General features: G+C 39.8%; 1 protein-coding gene across 3 annotated transcripts in view; it reads right to left on the reverse strand.

Annotated features, from left to right (window-relative positions):
• Positions 1 to 2,933: 2,933 nt before the first annotated feature.
• Positions 2,934 to 12,503, reverse strand: part of ncalda (neurocalcin delta a) — an 83,239-nt gene continuing 73,669 nt past the window's right edge. For 2 of the 3 annotated variants that reach the window (XM_079502529.1, XM_079502530.1), the window contains 3 exons: positions 9,736 to 9,841; positions 5,963 to 6,077; positions 2,934 to 5,330 (listed from right to left, as the gene is read on the reverse strand). In XM_079502529.1, coding sequence (XP_079358655.1) covers positions 5,980 to 6,077; positions 9,736 to 9,841 — 204 coding nt within the window. In that variant the 3' untranslated portion in view covers positions 2,934 to 5,330; positions 5,963 to 5,979. Of the gene's footprint in view, positions 5,331 to 5,958; positions 6,078 to 9,735; positions 9,842 to 12,503 lie in introns of all 3 variants that reach the window. The other variant, XM_079502531.1, reaches the window with a different exon arrangement.

Raw genomic sequence — 12,503 nt, forward strand, 5'->3', positions numbered from 1 at the left:
TATTGAAAAACGTAATCGGTCTGATTAATCAAACCGATGCCGATGAATCTAAAAACAACTCAAATCGTCCGATACCGATGTGTTTGGTGATTAATCTCCCATCACTAGTTAATTATGTATTGCCAAATCCAAAATGGTGTCCATACCACACCCAAAGTGATGTTCTATTGTACTGCATTATGTAAAAACAATACAATTACAAAATGAACAGAATAACTGTCACATAAAATCGTAGGTCAATCTTATGTGCTAAAGGTCAGGTCAATGTCTGTCTCATAAGCAGGTGTGTCCAAGCATGCAGCAGATACAGTATGGTCACTGGTTGACATGCACAGTATTCACCTTACCATTGATATGCAGCTGTTTGTTGTTGTAACCTACAGCAGGGGTATTCAACTAGATTGAACTGTAGAATGATGGTGTGGGGGGGGCCGCACAGCGTGCACGCTTTACTGAAAATGTGGGGGTTCTCAAAATGCATTTGTGCTCAAACACAAAGATGTATACATTTGTGCACAGTAATGAGCAGGATAATATGACTATACAGCTATATGTTACCATAGAATAGATGTAGACCTATTTGACAGTGCATAAACATAATTGCCTTGACATTAACGACCTTCAATGGGACAGTCCTGTGCAACCTCATATCCATGTGCAAAGGCAAGATCAGAGCACAAAATACTTTGCTGGCAGGGAACTTCCCAGACTACCCTGATGTGCTGGGTGAGTTGGGTGTCACAATGTAACAATCTGTTGCTGCTGTTGTACCACGACAGTTGTACTCATATACAAGTGGAATGTGGCAGACCACCAAGCTCAATTTGAAAGTTCAGGTGATGTCACACAATTTGGATGGGAGATCCACATTTTGCTAAGGGTGACCTATACGAAAAAGTCCTTCTGCACACCTACAAAGGACAGGTGCGTCGGATAACAGGAAACTGATGTGTAGAAAAAAGAGAATCCTAAGGGCTGCTAAGGGTGACCTGACACCAGATGTTGAAGCTACAAATGAGAAGTGATGTTGATAATAAAGAGACGATGAGGTAGATCAGGATTTGGGCATGATATTGCTGCCAATCAGGAGGGCTAGGGGGATGTGGTGGGTTGATTTTATGTTCCTGATTTTGAGTTGAAGCTTACAGATATTGAATGTAGTTGCAAAAGATAAATATTATCATATTTTCTAATGCTATTATTACAAATGTATAAGTATAAGTTGTTATAGAAATAGAAATAGTTGTTTCTGTTTCATTGACCAGACCTTTAACATGTGAGATTGACCTGATATAAAGGCCTTTTTTGTTATGCCAATTACCAAAGTTTGGGCAACCAAGATAAAATTGTCCCCAAATACAAATCAACAACAAAAACGTAATATGAAACAGCATTATTAGGTTTGGTATTGAACAGATAGAAGTGTCAAATGGACTAAAAGGTGATGTAATGGTGAACGGAAAGTTATCTTATGCATTACTTACACTGTACACTTACACTATATTTAGTTTATTGAATTTCATAAAACATTTCATTAGAATTTATGTTCTAAGATGGTTTTAAATATTTACAGTTATTTACAGAGGGAACCTTTGTGCTGCATCTTTCATGAAAACAGAAGTACGTCTCATGTAATATATAGTCCCTATATGTTGTCTCTCCTGTAATAGATAACATTTCTAGATGTGCTAATTTTAACAACTTTTCAGAGAAATATATAGTCTGAGCTGTATCCCAACCATTCTTCAAAGATATATGATCAATAATAGGAGAGAACCATCAGTTTGAAGTAGAATGCTCCATTCGGATTTTGAAAATTGAGTTTTGGCATGTGGTTATAAATGGAGTGATAACACACAGAAAGCTACCACAGATGCAATGCTATCACATTTTTCCTAGCACTAGGGATGTATACCTTCCCAAAAATCACTATGAGACTTATTCACCCCATCGGTACAGATGACCCCAGATTTGGGGTCCTGGCTCACGGCCTAACTGCAAAAAAAGAATGTTGCTATTGTTAAAACAAAAAAAAGCTTTATACCCTGTAACATGTATATAACGATACAATGTGACATAGCTACAAAATGCTGCAGGCTACACCCTGTCCCCCTCCAACTACACTTACCCCATTTTCAACTGTTTTTATTGAATTTTGACGCTTGCTTTGGCAATGTAAACGTATGTTTTCTCATGCCAATAAAGCTCCTTAGTAATGAATTGACTATAATATTGAATACTCAGTAGTGCCATCTCGTGGACTTGGCAGCATATTACAGCGTTGACCGATGCCTTTTCAGGTTGCACACCATTAACTATACCATGAGAACAGCATACAGCACCACACCACATGCAACAAAACTTACCTATATTATGCAATAAAACAGACAACGTCAATGGTAGAGCACGAAAAAATGCTGATTTAATTCTTGCTTTTTAAAGTCGACATCCTGTGTTCAAAAACTAGTCACTACATACAGGATACCGTACAAAAGCTAAAAATGCAACAATTACAAACATTTTGTTCAACAAATAACAATTGTACAGTATAAACTTATACAATACTGTTTTTGTTTTCATTTGGCACTTGACAAGATGCTATTGTGTTTATCAGAAATGTTACACCTGACACAGCTTTAAGGTAAAACAAAAGGAGAAATACCTACGATAAAAGCAATACAACATGACACTAACATTGCAGCAGTTGTGATCCTCAGTTGTTTCAATGTGGATGACGTTCATCTATACAAAACAGCAGTTATTCAATACAAACATTCAAAAATATTCCTAATTTTCAGTAACTCAAGTCACTTTGTCAGACACAGCCGGGTGGCTTTAGGTACACTCAATCAGGTTTGAGAGATATATATATCTATATATCTATCTATCTATATATATATATATATATATATATATATATATATATATATATATATAAAATTAAAAACGAAACAAAAACCTTTGTCTATAATGACCTGCCCAAAATAGGGACACCGGATTGAAAGTGGCCAATATCAAGGTGACAAAGCTTATGTTAAAGATAAAATGGGAAACCCAGCGCTGATGTGTGTGACCATCTGTAAGGAGGACAACGTGAAGGCTGATTAATTATTAACACTTGGGTCAAGTTTTCATTCATGCTAGTGGGATACTTGTATGTTTGTAGTTTGTAAAACATATAGCTGGGAGGGACTATTGTCCATAATCACATGGCCCCGCCAAAAGAAAAAGAAAAAGAAAAAAAAGGCCGCTGTGTGAATTAAGCCAATTGCACATGGATCTCATTATTCAGTCTTCTAGTGCATCAACAATATGTTATGTCATCATGGCTCAAATCCCTGTTGGAGGTTGGCAGAGATCAACTATACAAATGGGTCACACTTTAATTTAGCTCAGCCAAAATAACGGAAAATCACACATCTATGTCTATACAGCATCCACATTCTACAGTGCACACCTACAGTACAGTATGTGTTCTTCTACTTGCTTTTTCTTTGTGAAGTTATTCCTTTCAACCATTAGATGTACAGTAGGCTTTGGCAGTATTCTTTATACAAACACACACTGACTGGTGGTAGTATAATGATAACCAGGGTTCGATTTGTAAAATAAATCTTAAGGGGGGGACATTTTCTTAACCACTAAATCCTAAATACTTGGATGGCTAACATAACCGTTCTACAAACTTGCGTGTCATGAAGCTTCTAGATCTACTGTTTTTCAAATAATAATACAAAATAGTAATAATAAACAAAAATTAAGAATTTTGAACAACTTGCCCAAAACCCGAATGACAGTCTGTATGTTGATAATGTACATTTTTTTAAATATTTTTTAAATTGTGATAAATATCAAAGAAATCAGTCTACATTTCCCAAAAGGAAATGCATATATTTAATTCAGTCTGACCAGAAGCAGGAATTAAACCCAATCCACAAAATGAATAACCAGAGGGGGGGATATTTACCCCGCCACCACGCACCCAACAGCAAATCGAACCCTGATGATGACCATATACATACAGTAGCTGTATTAGAGCTGGACGGCTGCTCTGTCCTTAGTCACCGATATTGATATACACACATGCACATAAGTCACATGCATGAATGTGGTTTAGTCCCAATGCTTATCCAGCTTATGAAAAACTTTTCAACATGCGCCATTTATAACACCTAAAATGTATGCGAAGACATTTTGTATGTTCATTCTTCACATAATAAAATAGAACATAAGCAGGTCTGCATGCGTGATATCCCCTATTTTTGTTTCTTGTATTTTAAATAATACTTTTTAAAATGTTTTAGAATTGGACATTTAACTGAAATACATTTTTGTTAAGTTATTATTCATGTTTTATGTCAACACTACAGGAAAAGGAGTTGCTAATTTTCTACTTTTCCTTTAGACAGAGGTCAGTTACAAACAGTAACTATATCATGTTTTCAGATCAAATGTTCAGCGATATGCAGAAACCCCATGAGGAGGTTTAGATGCAGGGCTGCTTTTTATCCTTCATTACATCTGTGATCATTCACAAAGTCTAAACTATTCAAATGGGTGTATATACTTAATATATACAATATTAATTCAGCAATTTCTTCTTGACTCTTGATATCCCAGCACGAAATAGGAATAAAATGAGTTTGCATGTCAAGTTTGCAAAAACACAAACACAGTCTCACATTGGGGGGAAAAGTAGAAACTAGAATCAGTTCTTTTTCAGAGAAAGGGCAAACATCAAAACTCCTTTTTGCAGGTTAAATAATCCCAACTAAAAACTATGTCCTTTCATTCAACATCCCCATCTACTGTACCACTATTATCATCATAATCATCTCTCTCTCTCACTCCCCCATGTACACAGTCTTACTATAAACAACAAGAGCTCACAGGACCTGGGTTGCCCCACTGGGAACTTGGTAGGGCACAGAGAACCAGGCAGATACCAAAACAAGGACTCCAGTTCCCAATATATACACAACATACGGCAGGCCTTCTGTGTACAATGACATGCCTATGAGAAAACGGCAGGATCCAAGTCAACTACAATCTAGAGGCAGGAGCAGGTGGATGACATAGTGGGTGTGAGAGGTTCTGGGGAATCCTTTGGGATGTTCAGTCTCCACTTTAGAGGGATTTAGACAAATTGGTCTGAGAAGTGCTGGAGAATCTGGCTCCTGTGCTCTACTTTCGAATCCTCAGTGCATATTTGAAGGCCTGTATTCCTCTTAATCATCATCATCATCGTCATCCTTATCATCTTCATCTGCTTCTTCTTCAGTCTTCTCCATGTGGAGGGTAAAGGCTATTTGAACTGATCCAAACAAGCACTGCAAAGGTAATCTATAGTTAACAATCTGGTTGCATTGAAAACAAAACAGTGTTGGGGTAATAATCACTCTTTGTTGTAAGAAGTAACTTAATGCGCAATCAACTAGTCGGGGATGAGGATGAGGTGTTTGAAACCTGATAGAAAGTGTTACATTTCTGATTGGCACCAATGAAAACAAGTTGGACATATCTACTTTCAGACAAACCTTTAAATAGTCAGAAAGATTGCTTAAAGCTAACTTTAAATCTTTTTGCATTTTTAATGGACAAGATTTCCCCACTGTATCATTTCATCAAACAATTATCCCAATTAATAATTTGAGGACATTTTCCTTTGCACTTCAAAGTGCATATTTTGTTCATTTGTGATGCTCTTAGAATTATCATGAATACATTGCTAACTTGATCATTTGTACATGTTCATTGTTTGCCAGTGGCAAAACCCTTTCACACCAGACCTTGATGAGGAAACCATCCTAAAATGTGTCTGTGCTTTGCAAACTATTCTTATAGTTGATGACTCATTTTGATGCTACAATTTGTGGTGAAAAAATGACACAAACAATATTTAGCTCCATACAAAACTAATTCCCAACAAATTCATAATATAAGCAAACAGATGCTTACGTACTATGTTGATCCCCTAGTTTAGAACTGCCCAGCACTGCTGGGGTCACACTGCAGCAGGCGGACGATGGAGGGGTCACTCTTCGCTCCCTTAATAAACTCCTCCAGAGACAGCTTGCCTGGAACACACACACACACACACACACACACACACACACACACACACACACACACACACACACACACACACACACACACACACACACACACACACACACACACACACACACACACACACAACACGCACACACACACGCACAAATGATTAAGAAGTGATTAACATTATGTCATCTCTCTGCCATTGATAGTTGTAGAGCAGAGTATGTTAACTGAAGACACAGAGAAAGTACATACTGTATGGAAGCAAGTATTCAACACACACACATTACTCTGCTATTCCACGGTGGGTCCCAGTGGGGGAGGGTGATGTGTATATATATATATATATATATTAAAGGTTCTCACACAATTCAGGTCAAGAGACAAGTCTGTGCGTTATTCACTCTTTGACACTCTTTCACATGTTTGTGTTATGACTGAGGCACACTTCTGTCCAAGAGGTGGCAGTATTGATACATTTTACACCTCACACACACACACACACACACACACACACACACACACACACACACACACACACACACACACACACACACACACACACACACACACACACACACACACACACACACACACACACACACACACACACACACACACACACACACACACACACACACACACACACACACACACACACACACACACACACACACACACACACACACACACACACACACACAGTACTCGTGATTCCAGTCATGAGAACCAAAGAAAGACGGCACAGTTCAATGACCGTGGGGTCAATATTCTCCTCTCGTCTTCAGGCTCTCTCCTTCCCGTTACTTTTCTCCTCCTATCTACTCTTGTCTTTCGTTTCCACTGCCTCTTCACTTATCATCACACTCCTTCCCATTGTGTCATAATATCTGTGTTTATGTCCTTTCCATGCATGCGTGCGTGTGGGATACATGGCTGTGTGTGTACCCACCCACCCACTACCCACTACCCGTTAATTACGCACAAGGCAGCTGTCGCCGTCTCCAAACTGTCTTATCCCACGCTACCCGGTACCCGCTATACATTATGCCAACGTTATTTGTGCCTGGAGTGGATATGTGTCCATGGCCGTGTTGTTGCATTATCCCTATTGCTATTTTGCCCACACACATTATGGGAAAGCGCACAGCAAATTCTAAAAACCTCTCGCTATGCCAAATCTGTTCGGCAGAGCGCGCCCGCAATGTTGGTCCGGGCGCATGGCTCAAAATTAAGAGGTCTCCCTCACTCCTAACTTATAATCAGCAGAAGTGAGAATGTCAATTCCTTATGCCAATTGTGTTTATATAAGATTTTACGTCTATTCAAAGACAATGATTTGTGCTGCGCAAAGCCATTCGCTCCAAACCCACACAATTCAGGAAATAAAGAACGGATTACAATAATATAACATTCTCTATAATCAGTAACATTGGCCTGATACTTATGTCTATCAAATATTGCTTTTATTGAAAGAAAACGTTAGGTTGTGTCCGATATTAGATAAGCCCCATAGTGCTGCAGCAGAGCTTTTACTGTTATGCACAAAAGAGTGAGTTTTAATTCCATGTGCCAATAAGTTGTGTTTTTATCAGCAGTTGCCAGTTAAGCTTATCAAAGACAAATACAATGTAATTTGATCTGCGCTTGCTATAACCACACCAGACCATTCAGTTGAATTAATCCAGAACACAGGCGATTGCTGTAATTTAAAGTTCTCTATAACCGGCAATGTGTGAGTGATACTTCTGGGTATCAAATATAAATGTATTCCAAGGCAACGTCGCACCGCCTCTAAGATCTTCCATGGGCAGAGGGAGAACGGAGAGAGAGCGTAGATAGCACTAGACATAATGGCTTGCACAGCCTGCTCTAAAGGCAATGGCATCTGGCACGCTGATTGGTTTTATTAATATAATTCCCAAACCACACCATTGCATAATGTAACAGGTAGCGCATGTGCAGGGATAAGGCTGGTGTCGGAAGATAGCAACTTGGCCAAGGGAACACCCCTTGCACCATGATAAATCTGCAAATAGTGGGTAGCGTAGCGTGACTTAGTTAGGGGTCCATTTGGTTCCATGAGTAGTACACACAGGGTTAAATTAACACTGAGGACTTTAAGTCAGTCCATCAGGTGGCATTAGTTGGCCATTAGTTCACAGAGCAGCTTTCTGCTAAATGTCTGTGCTAAGGAAGTTGTCTGAAGCCGTTTCCTTTCAAAGGAGAGGAAGGTGATTAACTGCCTGGACAGACATACAGGAAAATTATCCATGACCATAGAGTTGTCTTGCAAGTTTCAAAATTGATTCAGTAGAGCTTTCACTTAGAAACTATCCATTTAACTTGCAGAAACCGACGCTACCATCAACCCCATTTCTTGTGTTTTTGGAAGTATCTCTGTGTTATTCAGATAAGCCCGTTATTGATCCCCCAAGGGAAATTCAGTCACCAAAGACAGCACAGCAGTTAAGATACAGATTACCGGGCAAGAAAAAAGCTACTGTAGATGCGTATATCTATTCCAGAGCCTTAGATATAGACAGAGTTTCGCAAACTACGTTCCCTTCATGGGGCCAGTCTAATGGCGGCTCTCCTACATAGACTTCTATTGAGCATGGGGACAACCAACTGGGCCAAGTCCTGGACCGGACGTAGGCAGAAATGCATTAGACTCAGGCAACAGCCCAGCTTTAATTATCTTAAATCCCTTTATTTTAAATTGTAGTATTATAGTACAACATAAGAGACTTTAGTTGTTACTGTACAATACTTTAAAACAGTTGTCATGTTGCACACATGCTTAAAATAGCTCTTGTTTGCGCCGCCCTCGTTGAAAACAATGTATTTCCAACTCCAGCTTGGCTTAGTTCAAGGCTGCATGAACAGTGCTCGAGCGCTCGGTTTCTGCCCCCTCTATATCGTAACTCTTCTATTTGATGGCTCTGATCTATTCTACGTCCGAGCATAGACATGGTAACGCCCCGCCTGCCTCTGATTGGCCTACCGACACTGCCGGCCTTACTAGACTTTCCTCCGAGGTGGATAGCCATAGATATATATAAACTATATATCTATGTGGATAGCTACCCTGTATATGCTGGATAGTCTGCCACGAGGTTACTCCGTGGTGGGAAATAAATAAATAAAAGTATGATATAATACAAGGAATGACAGCTTGGCATGCGTGACAGTAACTTTTATGTTTTGTAGAAGAGGCAAACTAATATATTGTTTATGCCGTTTATTTTACATGTGTACACTGTACAGTGTAAACTTGAAACATTATTGTACTGTAAAAAGGTCTCTTTTCCCCTGATCTTTATCTTTTTTAATATAATAGTATTAGTTTACTATAATTAGATTAATACACGATAATCAACACTAACACTTTAATTTAGAACACACGCACACCCAAATCAAATACTTGATTAATCAATCATTCAATCAAAGCAAACGGCATAAACAATATTAGTTTACCTCTTCTACAAAAATAAAAGTTACAAGTCGCGCGTGCCAAGCTGGCATAGCCTGGCTAAAGCCAGACGCGAATCAGCCGTTGGCAAAAGAAATTGCCTGCCGGCACACGACAGTGTGATTTGAGTCTGGCTTATTAGCCAGGCCAAACACCAAGTCGCTGCTGGTGTTGCTAGGGACTGAGGACGGCAGTCAGCCTACCATCTCTGTTGGTGTCCATCTGCCTGAAGATCTTCTCTGTCCTCTTCTCTGGCGTGGACTCGTCCTCGGGCATCTTCATCACCGACGACACCATCTTATAGATTGCCTGCATGAAGAGACAGATACGTATGTCGTCACTGTCAGGCAGGTTCGTAAAATGAACGCCCCGCTTCATCACAAATACCGAAAATAGCCGATCTACAAGCTCACGTTGTCACATTGAGACGCATTGTGTGCTTGTAGATCTGCTATTTTCAGAAAATGGTGAAAGTGCATAGGTCCATCTGTGTTTTAAAAAAATAAAAAATACCAGACCAATGCCCGTTGGGAACGATGGCCGTTGGGAACGCATGGCCCATGCAATACCAACTGTACAGGTTGACAGAATACCCATTGTACTATTATCATAGTACTTGTTGGAGCCTAGTCTATGACATCATAACGATGACATCATGGATCTCAATATAATGTTTCAACAAAGTCTTCTTCAGAGTTCACACTACTAAAATAGAAAAGCCATAAAAGTAATCTTTAAGAAGAAAGTCAACACACACCCAAGCCACAATAAAAGTCATTATTGTCTGTGTGGTTGTAGACACAAGCCTTGGAACACAGTGCTCATGTTTTATGGAAAGCAATGTCAACACGCACGCACACACGCGCACACACACGCACGCACGCACACACGCACACACACAGCCACTTTCCTCGACTGACCAGTATTGTCTTCCTCATTTCCTTCCTTGCTTCCTCCCTCTCCCTCTTACTCAAGTCTCTTTTCTTTTTCAGTCCTTCATTAATTTAGTCATTTATTTCACTTCTGTGTGTCTGATTTCTATCGCAATGTCTCCATCAATGAGTACTGCATAGCTAGTGTTCTGTGTATCATCCTGTGTATATATTAAGGAGTCAAGGAGATGCCAGATTGACTGTCATCTTTACTTTCAGCTCATGTACAGTAATTGGTGCCGTTGCTCTTCAGCTTGCTGAACTGTGAGAATTTACTTGACGAAGTCCAAGACAAAAAGACAAGAAGTGCAATTGCTGACCGTGTACTACAGCAGCAGCATGTGTGTGCTGTCATGAAGTAAACAAAAGAGTCTCTATTACAACTGTACAGAATATACTCCAACCCTGAACAAGCACACAGAGTAGTCTGTGTGTGGCCGTGGTCATACTGTACCCCTTGTTCAGTAACACCATGACATTATACCTATTTAACCACTTACTGTAAACCCTATATAATGTCCTTCTGTTTCCCTTGTTCAGCAACACCATGACATTAGCCCTATTTAACCACTTAAACCCTATACTTTAGTTGACTGGGGTGCCACAGGGGACTCTGCATTGTGAGCTTGTAGATCGCTATGTTCGCCTGTTATGACATGCAGCGATGCCCAGAAAGGGGTTCATGTGGTTGACATGGCTGCCAATCTGCTCCAATGTGCTAATTTGTTGATGGGTATCATAATTCTACTAGGATTCCTTTAATGCTTATGCAGAGAGAGCTTGAAACAAGCAAATGCATACAGATCATACTCAGACTATTGTTGTGTCTCCTCTCTTGTTACACTGCAGGCAGATTGGCAGTAAACAGTGAAACCACAGCCCACTCTGTCTATTTCTAATGAGCGCCATGGTTTGAGGGGAATGGGAGCTGACATGCGAACAGAGGAGCCCTGATTGTGATTACTGTGCAGTGAGAGCTTTAAATAGCTCCTGGTTACGTCTCCCATTATACATTATACACTAGCAGGGCTGGTCTACACTGGAAACAAGATGTATCGCTGGTACAACCAGCCATTGCAGCCATTACCAGGCTTCAGTTCAGTTTATCCCCGGATCTGGTAATCATTTTAATTGCTTTGAATGTTTATTTTATGTTTCAATCCATTCCCACCAGACCAAAAGGAAATAGCCGTTGGGCATGATTTGGACTTTGTAGACTACACACTTTTCACAGCATCTGCCCCTACAGTAGTGAGGTCCTAATGCGCCCTGCCGTTTTTGGCATGCCATTATAAGTAAAACAGCAAAGAAAAAAAATGTTTCAAATATTTTCCCACATTTTAAAGACTTTTTAAAAAAGCTCAAAACTTTATTATTATTATGTTTGAAAACTATATAAGAAAGCTTAAAAGCACAAAGCATCATGATGATAAGCTGCCAGATCAGTGCAATTAGTTTAAAACCATTCCACACATAAGCTTATTTTAGGAATTTCTTCACGAACATGCAAGCACCATCTCCATCATAATAAGTAGATGTCTGATTCTCTCTCTCATTCCACAAAACACCCCAACATACTCAAGTCTCTCCTTCAGGAGAACTGGCTGTCTGTATCTCCACTCTCACCTCCTACATTGCCTTATGGCAGGATGATAATTTCAATCGTTCTGTCAACTAGACAGAACGATTGAATAACAACGTAATAATGGCTAGACACCGTCTAGCCATTATTACATTGTCCGTCTATGGTCCCCGACCCCATCTCTCGCTCTTATTCCCATTCACACACATACACAACAAACATGCATGCACTGTGCACACAGATGTACACACAAAACACAATACACATACACACCTAAACAAAGCATGTTCTATCCTGCATGCCCCAAGGAGAATAAAGCAGAGTCTCTTCTGTGCATTTCTTTACTCATACGGTGGGGTTGCTTTAACAAACTGTCAAACAGTCCGGAGCAGCAGAAATGCTCTGTCTCAGTGGAGAAAGTTATCCTTTTAGCCTAAATGTCTGACTGTACCTCGTG

Source organism: Electrona antarctica (genome assembly GCF_951216825.1).
Source record: "Electrona antarctica genome assembly, chromosome: 6".
Lineage (NCBI taxonomy): Eukaryota > Metazoa > Chordata > Actinopteri > Myctophiformes > Myctophidae > Electrona > Electrona antarctica.